Raw genomic sequence first — 19365 nt, 5'->3', positions numbered from 1 at the left:
TGCCAGGTTTTGCTTGGTTCCCGCAGCCTAGTTGGGTCTCTGTCTTTGGGTTCCCTGACGATACCTTTGTACTCTTGCCTTAAATCCCCCTTTTTCCATCTTGACTTGTTAGTGCAAGGAAGTTTCTATTGTTTGAATCAATCCCAACTGAAAATTCTCCCAAAGAGATGATATCTAGGCTGAATCCTAAAGAACGAGTAGAAGATCCTTGGGTCAGGGTGGGGGAAACAGAGAAAGATGCATATACAAAAAGGCCCCAAGACAAGAGAGGCCTGTTCTGGAAATTTCAAATAATTAAGTATGTCTATAGAACAGATTGTTGGGGTGAGGAGGAGTAAGGAAAGATGAAATTGTAGGAGGGTTTGCTTCCAATAATGTTGGAGCAACTCATATCACAACAATCATCCTACAGATATCAATTATAAGCTCTGGACAGACTATATCAAAACAAATGCCTAAAAGCACTGGGAAATGACCCAAAGCAGGCAGGAACCAGAAAGGAGTTGGCACTAGAAAGCAGGGAATGGCACGGATAAATGTCTCACTTTTTTCAGTTTTCATCAGAGGACAGGACCAGGTTAGTGCCTTAGGGAGTTACCCAAACTCTGATGGAAACATACAGTCTTCCTTCCTGAAAAACAGAGAACAGTGAAGTAAACACAGCAATTGGAAAGTGAAAGGAGAAAATCTGGGAGAAGAGAGCCACAGAGGAGGAGCCCTGAGTTTTCCATATAAACTGCCCAATCTCTGGAGAAATGTAGCAGAATCCAAAAGGTCTATAAAGTATCTTTCACAATATCAGGATATAATGCCAAATTACTAGACAAATGCGTGCCAATCAGTTTTGTTACCATAACAAAATACCTGAGATAATCAGCTTACAAAGAGAAATGTTTTTTTTTTTTTTTTTTTATCAGAGTTTTTATCACAGTTTTGGAGACTCCAGTCCATGATCAGTTGGCCCTGTTGCTTTGGGCCAGTGATGAGAAGGGGCTGGGGTCCCATAGTCCTCTTTGGACTTCCCACAAGTCCCCACCTTGCAAAAGTCCCACCACCTCCCACGAGTGCCACTCTGGAAACCAAGCCTTTAATACATGGGCCTTGGGAGCACATTCAACATACAAATTATAGACATATGTACTGAAATGAATGTATGAATATGAAACAAGAAAATTTGAATCATATTTGTATTCTCCAGAGAAACAGAAACAATAGAAAATAAATAGATACATAGAAAGAGATTTATTATGAGAGGCTTGATTATGGATTGTGGAGGCTGAAAATTTCCATGATCGCTATCTGCAAACAGAGGCCCAGGAAAATCAGTAGTGAAGTTCTAGTCCAAAAGTGCCAAGGTCTGAGGGCAGGAGAAGGATGGCCCAGCACAAGCAGAGAGTAGAATTTACCTTTTGCTCACCTTATTGTTTATTTAGGTCCTCAACAGATTGGAGGATGCCTACACATGTTGGTAGGGCAATCTTCTTTACTCAGTCTACCAATTAAAATTATAACTTCTTAGTTGGGTGCAGGTGATACATGGCTATAATCCCAGAGGCTCAGGAGGCCAAGGCAGGAGGACTGCAAAATTTCAAGCCTCACTTGTTGCAATTTAGAGGGACCCTGTCTCAAAATAAAAAATAAAGGGTTGAGGATGTGGCTCAGTGGGAGAGCACCCCTGGGTTCAATCCCCAGTATTAAAAACAAACCCCCAAAAATGTAAAAAATAGCTTTAAAAGAAATATAAAAGATTGCCTATTTAAAGCAAAAATTACAAATGTTTTGCTTTGTAGCATCTATAGAGATAACATATATAACAACTGGCTTAAAGACTGGGTCAACTAATCATGGACTGGAATCTGCAAAACTGTGATAAAAACTCTGATTAAAAAAAACATAAACATTTTCTCTTTGTAATCTGATTATCTCAGGTATTTTGTTATGGTGACGAAACTGATTAGTACATATTTGTATAGTAAATTTTACAATAAGTGGCATACAAAATCAACTCTAAATTGACTGTGAAAAGTCAAGGATGTATATTATAATTCTTTTCTTTCGAAAAAGGGGTTGTGGCTCAATGGGAGTGCGCTTGCCTAGCATGTGTGAGGCACTGGGTTCGATTCTCAGCACCACATATAAACAAATAAGTGAATAAAGGTCCATCAATAAGTAAAAAAAAAAAAAAAAACTTAAAAAAAGAAAAGAATTATAATATACATCTCTCCACCCACCCACCCCAGGCTGATCTCCAGGTCCGGGTCTCAAGCAATTCTCCTGCCTAATCAGGAATGGGGATTGAACCTAGGACCTCTCGCATGCTAGGTCAGCACCCTGCCTCAGCCCTTTTTGTTTTTTATTTTGAGACAGTCTCCCTAAATTGCTGAGGGTGACCTCAAACTTGAGATCCTTCTGCCTCAGGCTCCTGAGTATCTGGGATTACAGGTGAATGCTCCCACACCCTTTCCATTCCCATTCCTACCCTTTTAAAATTGTGTGGTTTGTTTTCTTATTGTTAAATTCTTCATATACTCTGAATACCAGTCCTTTATAGACAAATGGATTGGCAAATATTTTCCCCCAGTCTGTGAATTTTCACTTTCTCTCTCTCTCCCTCTCTCTCTCTCTCTCTCTCTTTCCTACTGGGATCAATGGGATCAAACCCAGAGCTTTGTGTATACTAGGCAAATTCTCTACCACTGAGCTATGCTCTCAGCCCAAATTTTTCAGTCCCTTGATTGGGTTAACGGAATTTCTTTCATCAAGACACTGAGGTCACAGTTCATTACTTTCTTTGTTTTATGAAGATCTTTGTACAGCATTAAAAATAGGGCATTTGTTGGGTGCATGGTGCAAACCGGTAATCCCAGGAGGCTGAGGAAGGAGGATCATGAGTTCAAAGCCAGCCTCAGGAATTTAGGGAGGCCCAAGCAACTCAGTGAGATCCTGTCTGTAAATAAAATACCAAAAGGGCTGGGGATGTGGCTCAGTGGCTAAGTGCCCCTGAGTTCAAAAGGGTATTTTGGCTTGTGTTTGGATGTTTGTATTCATTTATTATGAAGTGGAGTGGGAATAAGGACTGTGATAATATATAACATGCTTAATAAACTCTCCCTTCCCTTGACCAAAAAAAAAAAAAAAAAAACAACAACAAAAAAAAAAACACACAAACAAAAACTTTCTCTCCAAAAACATGTGGTATAGGAGCAAAGCAAACTCTGGTAGACCACATTGGTGACAGTTGTACCTTGTTTTACCCAGCACACAAACTCAAGGACCTTGCTACTTCTTATGTCACTTGGCATTGGAACAAAGTATTGCCTGGCATGGTGGCTCAAAACCTGAGGTCCCCGCTACTCAAGAGGCTGAGGCAGGAGGATTGTTTGAGTCCAGGAGTTAGAGACCAGCCTGGGCTGGTCTCAAAAATAGAGAATACAGGGGCTTAGGTTGTGGCTCAGTGGTAGAGCGCTTGCCTGGCATGTGTGTGTCAGGAGCTGCCATATGGGAATCGAGCGCCCCCTAGCTTTGAGTGATGAGAGTGTGGAGATGTGGCAAACCAACCACGGGCGGTGTGTGTGAACTATGAGCACTGAGCACGCAGGGTGGACTGAACCGATGTTGCTCCTCTGTTTGCGTGGGCAATATAATTGTCTTTTCCTTCTCTCTGTCTATGATCCCACACAGGGCAAGATGGGCGTGGGCTTCCTAGATGTCAGTCAACCTGCTGACAGCAAAACTTCACAAAGCTAGACTCAACCCCCTGAAACCTGACCCCTTGCCTCATTTGAATGGCTTCTCCCCAATAAAAGGGTTCAGCACCCATGTTCCTCGCTCTCTTTCTTGCCTGCCTTGCCCTCCCCATGGGTGCTGCAGCTGAGCAGTCATCACTGAACCCCCCAAAAATGTACTTTCTGTGTCTGTGTATTCATTTATTTCCCAAATTCACTTGGAGTGACCCTGACTGGTTTAGTCGTGGGACTAGACACGTGAGGCACTGGGTTTTGTTCTAAGCGCAGCATATAAATAAATCAAATAAAGGTCCACCAACAACTAATAAAAATATTTTAAAAATAAAGTGTACAATTCAATTGTCTTGAAAAAACCACCACCACCAACAACAACAACAAACAGTGTCATAGAAATGTGTGTTGACAAATTTGCTTGAACTGACAGCAAATGAGTCTGATTTAACTGACTGGTTTTACAGTAAGGACCAGCTTTGCCAGTTAGATTATGTGGCATATATTCTACATAAATCCATTGAGTTCAACCTACAGGTCCAATCTTTTGAAGAATATTTCAGGTATATAAGATAAAAATACCTTCCCCCCCCCTAAAAAAAAAAGAAAAAGAAAAAGAAAAAAGGTGTTAGATCAACAAAGACATATTGAAAAATATTCTAATTTTTCTAACCCTTTCTGAATACATCAGGGTGTTTCTAAGTCAAAGTGTAATTGATTGTAATTGCCAGTCACTTGACAAACCTAATCAGTCTTTTTTGGCCTACATTCCAGAAAATAAGAAAGTGAATACTTCCAATGACTTGTACAACACAGATGATTTCAAATGTCTGTTTTCGACAAAAATAAAGAGGAAAAAAAAATCGAATCAAGTTTCCAGCTGAGAAATTATTTTAAAAACTTCTGGTTTTGGTCCCCAATGGGGCAAGAAAACAAAAACAGCAAAACCAACCCAAGAAAAAAACGAACAAATAAAATCATGAATTTTTTTTTTTTTCTACGATGGATCCCTATAAGATTTTGGGTGCTTGTTGGGTAACGGGCATTCAGCCCACAGAGGGCATCAAGGAGACTTGGAACAATTCTACATTATTGTAGAGATTTTAAAAGTTTAGAGATCAGTTACTCCATCTTGACTGCGTGGTAGAATCACTTGCGGAAGGTTTTACAAAACATCCGAGCCGGGACCCCACTCCAGACAGTGAAATCACACTGTCTGGGAGAGATGCCCGAACATGGGTATTTTTTAAAATGTCCCAGAAACGTGCAACGGTGTTCTTTAATCCCTTCCCACATTTTTTTTTTTTTTTAAACCAGGGATTGCACTCAGGGACCCTCGACCACTGAGCCACACCCCCACACCACCCCTATTTTGTATTTTATTTTGCGACAGGGTCTAAGTTGCTTGGCGCCTCGCTTTTGCTGAGAGGCTGGCTTTGAACTGGTGATCCTCCTGCCTCAGCCTCCAGAGCCGCTGGGATTAGGGTGTGCGCCACTGCACTCGGCTCCTTACCACTTTATAGGGGGCTGGATAACACCTAGTGGGCGCATCCCCATGAATGAGTTCCTGAATCGAACCCTCTTTCTCCTTCTCCCAAACGAGGTGGCGTTGCATCTTAATGAGGGAGACAGGGAGCAAGCTAAAGGGACTCTCTGGAACATCGGCACGTTCCTAGCGGCTTGGGGCAAGTTGATTTCCCAGGCGAGTGGCCGCCACCGAAGGCCAGCTCTGCGCACAGGGCGCCGTGTGCTGGACGGCAGCGGGTGGGTCCTCGGTCCTCTGAGCGGAAGAAAGCAAGCAACGAGGGACCGCGGCGGGGAGGGGAAGAGGCTGTGGGGAGGAGGAGGAGGAGCCAGTGGGGACTTGGGCGCTCGCTTCCGAGTCCAGGCGCCTGGGTCACCATGGCTGGCCCGGGCTCCAGTTCGGCGATCCCCGTGTGGCTGACGGAGGAGGACCTGAACTGCATCATCTGCCAAGGGCTGCTGACCTCGCCCGCCACGCTGCAGTGCGGCCACAGCTTCTGCTGCGAGTGCTTGAGGAGAGCGTGGGGCGCGCGGGGCACCGGGGTCGCGAGCCATGCCTGGGCCTGCCCCACCTGTCTCGAGGGCGCGGCGCTGCGGCCGAAGCTGCGAAAGAACACGCTACTGCAGTACCTGGCGGACAAGTTCAGCCGGGCGCAGAACGAGCTGGAGGTCGGCCCGGAGCGGGTCCCGAGCCCGGTCCAAGGGCCCGAGCACCGCCCGGCACAGCCGCGGGTAGGGAGCCTCACCCGCAGCGCCCCGTGTCTCCTGCAGGCTGCCCGCGCCACCTGCCCTCCCCCCTGCCCTCTCCCCCGGCCACTCAGCTGCCCCCCTGACCCCTATCCTCAGGTCTTTTGGGGTATACCCAGGAACAGAATTGTTGGATCGCGTGGTAATTCCGTATTTAACTGACTGAGGAACAGCCAAACTGTCTTCCAGGGTGGCTGCGCCCTGTTCTGTTCCCACCAACAATGAATGTTCCAATTTTTCTACATCCCTGTCAACACTTGCTATTTTCTGGATTTTTAAAAAAATTTTTTTTAGTACAGCCTTACAGCTCCATAGAGGTGTCAAGTGGGATTTCGCGGTTTTGATGTGCATTTCCCCCCAGCACCGATGATGCTGAGCATCTTCCCATGCGTATTGGCCCTTTGCGGATCTTCTTTGGAGTTACATCTATTCCAGTCCTTCGCCGTATTTAAATTGAGTGTCCTTTTGGTCATGGTTGTTTTTGAGTTTTTTAGGAATTCTCTATATATTCTGATTATGAATCCCTTATCAGACTCATGATTTGCAATTATTTTCTCCCATTTTGAGGTACATTTTTTTAAAAAAATGTTTATTTTTTTTAATTGTAGTTGGACACAATACCTTTATTTTACTTATTCATTTTTATGTGGTGCTGAGGATCTATCGCAGGGCCTCACACATGCTAGGCAAGCGCTCTACCGCTGAGCCTCAACCTCAACCCAAGGTATATTTTTAAAATAATTTCTTATGTGGAATCTATATTTTTTCTTTTGTTGCCTATACCTTTGGTGTTATATTCAAGAAATGATTGCCAAATCCAATGTTATGAAGACTTTGTCCTGTTTTCTTCTTAAAATTGTATTATTTTAGGCCTTACATTTAGGTCTTTGACAGATTTTCAGGGGTGAGTGTGTGTGTGTACTGGAGTATAGAATCCAGAGCCTCACACATGCTAAGCATGCACTTTACCACTGAGCACACTGAGCAACACCCTTAGCTTCTTGAGCTGATTTTTGCATATGGATATCTGGTTTCCCCAGTACCATTTGTTGAAAAAACTCCTTTCCCCCATTGAATAGTCTTGACACTCTTTGTCAAAAATCATCTGAAGGGCTGGGGTTGTGGCTCAGGGGTAGACCGCTTGCCTCCCAGGTATGAGGCACTGGGTTCAATCCTCAACACCACATAAAAGTAAATAAATAAAGGTATTGTGTTCCTCTATAACTAAAAAAATATTTTAAAAAATCATTTGAGGTATAGTCCTTCCTTTTCATTTATGAGGCCCTGGGTTCAACCCCCAGTATGGCAGATAAATAAGTAAATAAATAAAATAATACTAATTTGACCATATATATGAGCACTTATTTCTTGGCTCTCCATTCTATACCATTAGTCCATATGTTTGTCTTTATGCTAGTACCACAGAGTTTACGGTTCACTTTATTTAGTGCTGGTTCCCAGGTTCAGTTTTATAGGACCCCCAAAGCCCAGCTTTGCTCTTTTAAAGGCGACAGTACCGGAAAACATCACAGAAGTCGGGCAGAAGCTGACAGACCTGGTGGGACAGCTGGTGGACATTGTCAAGAGACTCCAGAGGCAGACACCTCTTTCAGAATCTGGACAAGACAATGAAGTAAACATTGTGAGCACGGTAAGCTCAGCTGGGTGAGAAAAAGTTGAGAAACAGGGTAGGCTTCCAAGAGAGCAATATGAATATGTTTGAGGACCCAAGATCCAATAAGTCTCAACTGTATGGGGATGGGGAAGGGTACTGGGAATGGAACCTAGGGCCTCACACATGCTAGGCAAATGCTCTACCACTGAGCCACACCGTTAATCTCAACCAAACATGAAAGACTGGAAGTTTGGTATGCTGGATATGAGTTACAGAAGCTCCAAGTGGACTAGGATTTGTCTTTACCACTCCACCTAACAAACTGTTTCTAAGATCACAGTGGCCTCAGGACAGGGCTATAGACATTCTGGTTCTTATCTTCATTGACCTTTCAGCAGCCTTGATGTAGTTGATCACATCATCTGCCTTGAAGCTCTTAGCACTTTTTCATTTTATTTTTCTCTTGCTTTAACTTCTTAGCTTTTGGGACACAAATTTTCTGGTTTTTTCCTCCATCACTTTCTGGTGGGTTCCTTTCAGTGTGTTTTGTAGGTGCTCTCTCTCTCTCTCTCTCTGAGCAATTAAATGCTAGAATTCTTCAAGGCTGAATTGTAGATCCCTTTCTAACCACCCTCTCCCCCCAAAAAAAGTGGTCCCCCCAACACCCAAGGTTTTTTGTTTGGTACTAAGGGTTGAGCCCAGACATGTTTTACCACTGAGCTACATACCCAGACCTATTTTTTATTTTGAGATAGGCTCTCACTAAATTGTTAAGGGTCTTGCTAAGTTGCTAAGGCTGCCCTTGAACTTGTGATCTTCCTGCCTCAGTCTCCCAAGTTACAGGAGGATCACAAGTTGCAGGAGGATTGCAAGTTTGAGGCCAGCATCAGCAACTGAGTGAAACCCTGTCTCGAATAAAAAATAAATAGGACTGGGGATGTGGAATCAGGAGTAAAGTGTCCCTGGATTCAATACCTAGTTAATTTTTTTAAAATTTTTTAATATTTATTTTTTAGTTCTCGGCAGACACAACATCTTTGTTTGTGTGTGGTGCTGAGAATCGAACCTGGGCCGCACACATGCCAGGCGAGCGCATTACCACTGGAGCCACATCCCCAGCCCCTCAATTCCTAGTTCAAAAGAAAAAAAATGCTTGAACAATGTGAACATGTAGGACGATATTCACCATGGCAATTTAGTTAATCTCCATGAACTTCAACTTCTTTTGTAAAATGGGGAAAATAAACCTGCCTTGTGAGGTTGTTATGCAAATTCCATACTTAGGCTGGGCCAGCCTGAGTAACATAGTGAGATCTGGTCTCAATACCTAACATGTGGAAAGTACTCAATAAGTATAATACTTATATTATGATTGGTGATAAGATTGGAGGATAGATTATACAGTTATCAAAGAAAACTTTGAAAATGAATAGATGAGGGGCTGTCTTGGGGAATAAATAGCAGGATCTGAGATTAAAGAAAAATCAGGAAGCATTGTTACAGGTCAGAGCTAGATGTAGCCACATACTTACATTGGCTTTTTTTTTTAATTATTATTTTTTTAGTTGTAGTTGGACACAATACCTTTATCTTAATGTGGTGCTGAGGATTGAACCCAGGGCCTCCCCGATCCTAGGCAAGCTCTCTACCGCTGAGCCACAACCCCAGCCCCCTTACATTGGCTTTTGAGAAGGAATATATACAATGATAGATTTGGGAGATTATCTGACCTTTATGGCTTATCTCAGTGAAGCTGTATAATTTATTTTGTAAGGTCCATAAGATGGGCCTAAACTTTTTAATTTGTGTATTACCTAAGAAAGTCTTGTTTATTGGAAAAAAAATCAGAAAGTATGTAGCATTTAAAGAAAACGAATTAGGCTGGGAGTGTAGCTCAATGGTAGAGCATATGCTTAGTATGCATGAAGCTCTCAGTTCAATCCTAGCTCCACAAAAAGCAAGCAAACAAAAGACAAATTAAAATCCTCCATAACACCATCACTCAGAAATAAGTACTTTTGAGCCTGGCATTGTGATGCAAGTTGGTAATTTCAGCAATTGAGAGCATGAGGCAGGAGGATCATTTGAGCTCAGGAGTGTAAGACCGTCCTAAAGGGCTGGGATTGTGGCTCAGAGGCAGAGCACTTGCCTAGCATGTGTGAGGAACTGGGTTCAATCCCCAGCACCACATTGAACTGGGTTCAATCCCCAGTTTCCACCCAAAACCAAAATAATGGTATTGTGTCCATTTACAACTAAAAATATATATATTTTTAAAAGACCAACCTGAATAACATAGTGAGACCTCATCTCAAGATAAATAAATAAATAAATAAATAAATAAATAAATAACAAATACCCCTTACTATTTTGCTATACTACTACTATTCCATATTATTTTAAAGATACATATTTTGAAAGCCTTATCTTAAAAAAACCTGCTAGGAGGTAAATGAAAACATATTCGCGTGTATTTTTAATTTGAATTTCTGCCTGAATTATCTATTCATATCTTGTGTTGTCTTTTAAAATCAATGATGGGAAGCTATGTATGGTGGTATACTCCTGTAATCCCAGAGACTCAGGAGGCTGAGGCCATTGGATGTCATATTTGAGGGGTTCCAATGGGCACTTTCAATTGATTTGCTGTTTTATGATGAATAGGCCTTATCTTCCGGGGAGGACTGTGGCTTGACTTCTCTAAACCTAGAAACCTCCAACACATCACAAGGGAGGATGGGAGAGATTCTCCATGATCTAGAAGAAATTCAGAAAAACTTACAAGAAAACTTCACATGGAAAGCGGCTCCGGAAGAGCAGACCCAGGGTGAGGTGATTTTATTTTGTGGAGGAGGATTAAACGTAGGAGCTGGGTGGAAATGGCCAAGTGCTCTAGGGCTTTGTTCTTTGGGGACAGGATCCCAGAGTGTGGCTGCTTCATCTCTGTGGGGTTGTAAATCAAGTGTGAGTCGGCTGAGGTGTGTTTGTGACTAGGTAAGTTTGGGGACCTGACTGGAGGTGTGCTGTATCTCAGGCCCTGAATAGACTGAAACTCATAAATGGGGCTGGGGATGTGGCTTAAGCGGTAACGCGCTCGCCTGGCATGCGTGCAGCCCGGGTTCGATCCTCAGCACCACATACAAACAAAGATGTTGTGTACGCTGAAAACTAAAAAATAAATATTAAAAAATTTTCTCTCACTCTGTCTTTAAAAAATAAAAAATAAAGCCCATAAACGGAGATCCCAGCTTATTGCTTGTCATGTTATCTTCCCAAGGAGGTTTGGAAATAGGCTGCTTTTGATGTTTGTTTTTGAGATGGGTCTTGCTATGTTGCTCAGGCTGGTCTCCAGTTCCCAAGCTCACAGGGTCCTCCTTGCCTCAGCCCCCTGAATAGTTGGGACTACATGGGTGCACCACCAGCCCTGGTTGCTTTTTAATTTTTTTTTTAACTTGTTCTAATTAGTTATACATGATAGTAGCATACATTTATGCACTTTGATCTATCATATGTAAATGGAGTATAGTTTCACATTTTTCTGATTGTACATGTTGTAGAATCACATTGGTCATGCAGTTATATATGCACATAGATAATAATGTCTCACCTCTCTTCACTCCCCTCTATCTAAAGTACCTCTGTTCTTCCTAGCTCTGCCCCCCCTCCCATTGTGAATTAACATGCATATTAGAGAAAACATTTGGCCTTTTGTTCTTTGGGATTGGCTTATTTTGCTTAGCATGATATTCTCCAGCTCTATCCATTTACTGGCAAATGCCATAATTTCATTCTTCTTTAAGGCTGAGTAATATTTCATCATATATATGTGTATATGTATGTATATATATATATATATATATATATATATATATATATGTATGTATATATACATATCACATCTTTTTACCCATTCATCTGTTGAAGGGCACGTAGGTTAGTTCCATAGGTTAGCTACTGTGAGTTGAGTTGCTATAAACATTGATATGGCTGCATCACTGCAATATGCTGATTTTAAGTTCTTTGGGTATTGGGCTGGGATGTGGCTCAAGCGGTAGCGTGCTCACCTGGCATGTGTGCGGCCCGAGTTCGATTCTCATCACCTGGCATGTGTTCGGCCCGAGTTCGATCCTCAGCACCACATACAAACAAAGATGTTGTGTCCACCAAAAACTAAAAAAAAAAAAAAAAAAAAAAAAAAAGTTCTTTGGGTATAAACCGAGAAGTGGGATAGTTGGGTCAAATGGTGATTCCATTCCAAGTTTTCTGAGTAATATCCATACTACTTTCCACTATAGTTGCACCAATTTGCATTTCCACCAGCAATGTCTGAGTGTACCTTTTCCCCCACATCCTCATCAACATTTATTGTTGTTTTTATTCTTGATAATTGCCATTTTGACTGGGTGAGAAGAAATCTTAGAGTAGTTTTGATTTGCATTTCTCTAATTGCTAAAGATGTTGAACATTTTTTCACATATTTGTTAATCGATTGTATTTTTTCTGTGAAGTGTCTGTTCAGTCCTTAGCCCATTTATTGATTGGGTTATTTGTTTGTTTGTTTGTTTTAAGTTTTTGAGTTCTTTATATATCCTGGAGATTTAATGCTCTATCTGAGGTGCATGCAGTAAAGATTTTCTCCCATTCTGTAGGCTCTCTCTTCACATTATTGATTGTTTCCTTTGCTGAGAAGAAGCTTTTTAGTTTGAATCCATCCCATTTATTGATTCTTGATTTTACTTCTTGTGCTCTAGGTATCTTGTTAAAGAAGTCAGACATGGTAAAGATTTGGGCCTACTTTTTCTTCTATTAGGCATAGAAGCTCTCTCTGGTCTAGTGCCTAAGTCTTGTTTTTTTTTTTTTTTTTTTTTTTTGGTACTTGGGATTGAACTCAGGGACACTCAACCATGGAGCCACATCTCCAGTTCTATTTTGTATTTTATTTAGAGACAGGATCTCACTGAGTTAGCACCTCACTGTTGCTGAAACTAGCTTTGAACTCGTGATCCTCCTGCCTCAGCCTCCTGAGCTGCTGGGTGCCTAAGTGTTTGATGCACTTTGACTTGAGTTTCATGCAGGGTGAGAGGGGGTTCAATTTTATTTTGTTGCACCATTTATTAAATAGGCTATCTTTTCTCCAATGAATGTTTTTGGTGTCTTTGTCTAGTATGAGATAACTATATTTATGTGGGTTTGTCTCTGTGTCTTTTGTTCTATACTATCGTTCTACATGTCTGTTTTGGTTTCAATACCATGCCATTTTTGTTACTATGACTCTGTAGTATTGTTTAAGGTCTGGTATTGTGGTGTCTCCTGTTTCACTCTTCTTGCTAAGGATTGCTTTGGCTATTCTGGATCTAAATTTATTTTTCCAAATGAATTTCATGATTGCTTTTTCTAGTTCTATGAAGGATGTCATTGAGATTTTAATCAGAATTGCATTAAATCTGTGTAACGCTTTTGGTAGTATCACTATTTGCCGATGACATGATTCCATATTTAGAAGAGGCCAAAAAATTCCACCAGAAAACTTCTAAAACTCACAAAAGAATTCAGCAATGTAGCAGGTTATAAAATCAACACCCATAAATCAAACGCATTCCTATACATTAGTGATGAATCTATTGGAAGAGAAATTAGGAAAACTATCCCATTCACAATAGCTTCAAAAAAAAGTAAAATACTTGGAATCAATCTAACAAAAGAGGTGAAAGACCTCCACAGTGACAACTACAGAACACCAAAGAAAGAAAGGAAGAGAACCACAGAAGATGGAAAGACCTTCCATGCTCCTGGATAGGCAGAATTAATATTGTCAAAACGGCAGTACTACCGTGTTGCTTTTTATTCGTTAACTAGTAAATGTCTTTATTAGCAAAGCATGCAACTGTATAGATAATTTTTTATGCATTCTTTTCAAATATAATCTCTTGGGTACATGTTAATGTCAAACAGTAACAATGTAGAAAGGGCTTTCTTCTTGACTTTGTGTGTTCTCTGTTCCCCCAGAGTTATGTGAAAAGTTACAGCAGCCAGTTAGACATTAGAGATTAGCTCTGGTCTCCCAAAACCCTACCTCCTGGTCTGGCCACTGCTAACTTTATGTACTGTAGGGATATATCTCTCATAGCTTTCTAATATTTAAATAATCTTGCTCTGCTTAAAAAATCATTCCTTGTTCAAATGAGAAGCATGATTCTTTGGGGAAAGTTTCTTAATGAAAATGATTAGAGGGCAGTTTATTAGTTGATCCAGAAATTATCTGAGAAATAAGTGTTGTCTTGGTCTCATGTAATCCTAAACATAGTGATTTTATTTATTAATACAAATTTCAGATCAATTTTTGAAATTTGAGGTTAAGTTTTAAATGTTTTATTTAAAAAGCAAAACTCTGTGTAGTTTCTCTCCCACCCTGCCCAATTCTCCCTTTTCAGTTCACCACTTTTTATTAGATCCATTCAGAATTTAAAAAAAATTTTTTTTCTATTTATTGTATGTGGTGCTGAGAATCGAACCTTGAGTCTCACACTTGCTGAGCAAGCACTCTGCCGATGAGCCGCAATCCCAGCCTCCAGAATTTGATTATGAAAATATAAGCTAATATAAAGTTGCATTTTATTTCCCACAGTCTTACTTTTTTACACAAAAGGTAACACATTTATATTCATTGTTCTGTATGTTGCTTTTGTTCTACACTTGGTATCTTTATGAATCAGTATACACAGGAGAGTGTTTTGTTTTTCATAGCTGCTTAGTATTCCAATCTATGCATACAGACATTTATTTACCCAATTCTTTACTGATGGATACACGATTGTTTCTACTTGTTTATAATTACAATCAATGCTGAAGTCAATAACTATGTACATATATCATTTCACATGGGTGCAGATGTAATTTTAAGTTTGCCAGTAAAAATTGTTGGGTCATAGGATAAATTCATTTGGCATTTTGTTATATGTTGACAAATTTCTTTGTAGTTGGGTTATACCAACTTACACTCCTATAGAAGTATATATCAGTGCAATCTTCCAACTGTGTGTTGTCAAACTAGTTTTTTGTCAATTTGTTATGTAAAAGAGTGATTAGCAATGTACCATATTTTTAATTTTAATTTCTCCATGAATTGTCTATTCATATCTTGTGTGGTCTTTTAAAATTAATGTTGGGAAGCTGTGTGTGGTGTTGTATGCCTGTAATCCTAGAGACTCTGGAGGCTGATAGGAGGATTGCAAATTTGAGGCCAACCTGGGAAGTTTTAGTGAAAGCCTATCTAAAAGATAAAAAAAAAAAAAAAAAAAACACTGAAAGAGAATATATTGGATATATTTTTCTTGTTTTGTTTTTTATTCTGTGGTGCTAGGGATCATATATTGATACATTTGCCAGGACCATGTACAATAACACATTATATTTATTGTTCTGTATGTTGCTTTTGTTCTACATCTTGGTACCTTTATGAATCAGTATACACAGGAGAGGGTTTTGGTTAAGACTATAGACGAGTTGTTCTTCATGTCCCAGACTACTGAATCAGCATCTCTAGAAGTGAGTCTCAGGAATCTGCACTTTTGACAAACTCATTAGGAAATTTTGTAAATCTTATGCAGCACTTAAACCGAATAGTAGTATAGAGACTTGGTCCTGAAATTATTAAATTATTTTAAATGCCCAAGGGTTCCTTTCTACTTTTTTAAAAGAAAAAGCTTATGGCTTATTCCCTTGTTGTAGTAGAGAAATGAGACTGTTTTAACTCTATTATAAAGAAACTTCTCAGTGCCAGGCATGGTGATGCATTCCTGTAATCCCAGTGACTCAGGAGGCTAAAGCAGGACGATCATGAGTTCAAATCCAGCCTCAGCAACTTAGAGAAGCCCTAACCAACTCCGTGAGACTCTGACTTTAGTAAAACATAAAAAGGGGTTGGGGATGTGGCTTGGTGGTTAAGCACCCCTGGGTTCAATCCCTGATATCAAAAAACAAAAAGAAAAAAAGAAACTTCACAATAATTAAGTTTTACATAACAAATATTTCTATACAGTCACTTGCTTAATGTAAACATCTTATTTTCCCTCTTACAAAACCTAACATTCATTTTGTAACCAGTGAGTAGGCAACCTGCTTTATACCCAGAGGGTTAATTCATCCTAAAACTTTATTTCATAATAATTCCCAGTGTTTTAATAGCTATTCAATAGTATTTTTTAAAAAATAGTTTTTAGTTCTCAATAGATCCTTTAACTTATTTATTTATTTATTTATTCATATGCAGTGCTGAGGATCGAACCCAGGGCCTCACACATGCCAGGCAAGTGCTCTACCACTGAACCACAACTCCAGCCCCATATTCAATACTACTTTAATAGTTTATTTTGAATATACATCGTGTGTAAATTTTTTCTGAGTATCTTTAAAGTTGGAAACACTCAAGTGTAGATTATTTCCCCCCTCAATAGGAATGAGAAATGTTAGATTTAATAAAAGAAATAAAATAAAATAAAGGGACTGGAGATGTTGCTCAGTGGTAGAGTGCTTACCTAGCATGTATGAGACCCTGTATTCAATCCCTAGCTGTGCAAAAAAAAGTAAATTTATTTTAGCAGATCATACAATCTATTTTAAAAAACTAATAATAAGCAACAATCTTATCAGCTAAATAGGAGAATAGTGTTACCTATATGAATTAAAAAAAATTTTTTTTTGTCAGTTCTGGGGACCAAACCCAGAGCCTCATGCATACTGACCACATGCTCTATCATGGAGTTACACCCCCAGCCTGAAGTATTTGTCTGTTTTGTGACTGGCTTATTTCACTTAGAATAATATCCTTAGGGTTTATCCATGTTGTGGTATGTCAGAATTCCTTCTAATAAAGGCTGAATAGTATTCCACTGATAACTCCATTATCAACCACACTTTGTGTACCCATTTAACAGTGGATACACAAGTGTGTATCACTTGGCTTGCTTCAGGGCGCACTGGAATTTTGAGAATGGCTTCTCATGAACAACTCTCCTGTTCTCATGCCCTAAATTGCCACAGCCCACACCCCTAGACAAGGTCTTTCATCTCATAAATTGAGTCTTAGATTATATGCCCTTGTCACTTCAAGGTACACAGGGGAAGAGCTCATCTTAAGCGTTCACATTTTAGGTTGTCCTTTCTTTCTTTTTTCTTTTTCTTTTTCTTTTCTTTTTTTTTTTTTTTTTTTTTTTTTTTTTTGGTACTGGGGATTAAACCCAGAAGCACTTTACCATTGAGCTGCATCCCCAGCCTTTTTTATTTTTATTATTTTTTTTAATTTTTAAATTTTGAGACCAGATCTCACTAAGTTACTTAGGGCCTCACTATATTTTTGAGGCTGGTTTTGAATTTGCCATCCTCCTGCCTCGGCCTCCTGAGTCCCTGGGATTACAGGCATGTGTCACCCAGCTTTCTTTTACTTTCTCTTTCCCTGTTATGGTCATTACAGTGTAGCACATATAGTTGCTTTGAGTTAACAATTAAACTTTTGTACTTTGAGATGAAAAGTTAGGAGGTACCAGCAGTTTAGACAAACCTTACCAGTTTATATAGCAATAGTTTAAGGCATTGACATAGGGGTCATGAGTATGGTGGGTATCAGGAGGATGCACACCCCTGGAACTGTATTAGTTAATTTATTTGATAAACATGCATCAGGGGGCTGGGGTTATGGCTCAGTGGTAGAGCACTTGCCTAGCATGTGTGAGGCACTGGGTTCGAGTCTCAGCACTGCATATAAATCAATAAAATAAAAGTTCACTGGAAACTAAAAAAATATTTTTTAAAAATGCAACAGATACTTTCTATATGTAGGGCTCATATGGGGCTTCATGCTTAGAACGCACAGAAGAACAAGAAGCCGGGACCTTAGGGCTTACTGGGGAAACAAACAGTAAGAGTTCAAGGTGAGGGGCTGGGAGTGTGGCTCAGTGGTAAAGCGCTTGCCTCGCATGTGTGAGGCCCTGAGTTAGATTCTCAGCACCACGTATAAATAAAGTAAAGGTCCATCAACAACTAAAAAAATATATATTAAAAAATATTCCGGAGCTGGGGTTGTGGCTCAGTAGTAGAGCGCTAGCCTAGCACGTGCGAGACCTGGGTTCCATCCTCAGCATCACATAAAAAACCAAATACACAAAATAAAGGTATTGTGCCCAACTATTTAAAAAAAAAAAATTCCACAGTGAGGAGCTAGCTGTACCTGGGCTGAATATATTGCCTGATCAGAAGTGTGCCACAGTATAAAGTAAGCCACGTGCCTGGACGTGATACTTGAATACCTTCAGTATGCCTTTACTGATGGGCCTTTCTCTTTCCTTTTTTTTTTGATTCCCTAGTGGAATTCCCGAAGGCTCTGTCTTCCTCCTCATTGCCTGACCAGAGCTGCCCTCAACCTAAGCGGACCTCTCGTTTTGCTCAGTGTAAGTATGTGGCTCATTTAAAACTCAGGTTTGGGGGCTGGGGCTGGGGCTCAGTGGTAGAGCACTAACTTTGCATGTTGAGACACTGGATTCAATTCTCAGCAGCACCGTATATACATAAATAAGTAAAATAAAGGTCCATTGACAACTAAAAAAAAAAAATATTGAAAAGAAACAACTGGGGGCAGGGGGGCTGGGGTTGTGGCTCAGCGGTAGAGTGCTCGTCTCACATGTACGAGACCCTGGGTTCGATCCTCAGCACCACATAAAAATAAATAAGTGAAATAAAGGTATTGTGTCCAACTACAACTAAAAAAATAAATATTTAAAAGAAGAAAAAGGTAGAGTGAAGAGCAAGAACATGCTGTCTGTCTTCCCACTGCAAGGCCCACTCCCTGGCTGACTGTAGTTGTGTTTGTTGTCCAGATTAGGTCCCTCCACAGGGGGAGCTGAGTACAAAGGCAAAGAGGCGTTGAGACTCCCAAATTTCAGGCTCAGCTAGACCCAAGAGCACTTAGAGCCCAGGCAACCTTTGAACATCCAGGCGGGGGTCACCAATTACAGCCAACTGCCTGTTTCCCGAGTCTGGTTAGTCTTTAAGAGCATGGATCATGGAACTGGGGGTGTGACTCCCAGCATCACTAGTTGTGTGAGCTTGGACGAATCACTTTGTCCCTTAGAGCCCCAGTTTCCTCATTTGTAAAATGGTGATAACAATAGCATTTCTCTTGTGGGCTTTCTATAGGATGCACAAGTGTGTGTATGTGAAATGCATTGAGTGGTCATGGCATAGCAGTTGTTCATTCAGTAGGAAACAACAGGGGTTGGGGTGTTGCTCAGTGGTAGAGCACTTGTCTAGCACGTCTGAGGCCCTGGATTTGATCACTAACACTGAAAAAACAGGGGGGTGAATAATATGAAATATACAAGATGAGGGCCAGGATTGTGGCTCAGTGGTACAGTGCTTGTCTAGCATACGTGAGGCACTGGGTTCGATCCCTGGCACCACATAAAAAAATAAACAAATAAAATAAAGGTATTGTGTCCATCTACAACTAAAAAAAAAAAATATATATATATATACAAGATGAATAATATACAGACCTTAACCAGAAAACCAGAGTTTAACTAGAGAGATCCAAATAGCAATGGTCATACTTGTAAAGCACAGGAATATTGAGAAAAATAAGAGATGATTTTGTGCTGGATGGAATTCAGGCAGCAGGAAGAGAGGGCTTCCTGAAAGATAACTAATGGGTAGGTGAAATGTAAGGCAGCTGGGTGTGGTGGCACACGCCTG

General features: G+C 40.4%; 1 protein-coding gene across 1 annotated transcript in view; it reads left to right on the top strand.

The window, feature by feature from the left end:
• The first annotated feature begins 5638 nt into the window (after window positions 1–5638).
• Window positions 5639–19365, top strand: part of Rnf135 (ring finger protein 135) — a 14932-nt gene continuing 1205 nt past the window's right edge. The window contains exons 1-4 of the mRNA XM_076870004.1: window positions 5639–5993; window positions 7516–7659; window positions 10288–10450; window positions 17982–18065. Of these exons, the coding sequence (XP_076726119.1) occupies window positions 5640–5993; window positions 7516–7659; window positions 10288–10450; window positions 17982–18065 (745 nt within the window). The 5' untranslated portion in view covers window position 5639. The remainder of the gene's footprint in view (window positions 5994–7515; window positions 7660–10287; window positions 10451–17981; window positions 18066–19365) is intronic.

This window comes from Callospermophilus lateralis, chromosome 11, assembly GCF_048772815.1.
Source record: "Callospermophilus lateralis isolate mCalLat2 chromosome 11, mCalLat2.hap1, whole genome shotgun sequence".
NCBI classification, from domain to species: Eukaryota; Metazoa; Chordata; class Mammalia; order Rodentia; family Sciuridae; genus Callospermophilus; species Callospermophilus lateralis.
This window is presented reverse-complemented; position numbering and strand designations above follow the sequence as displayed.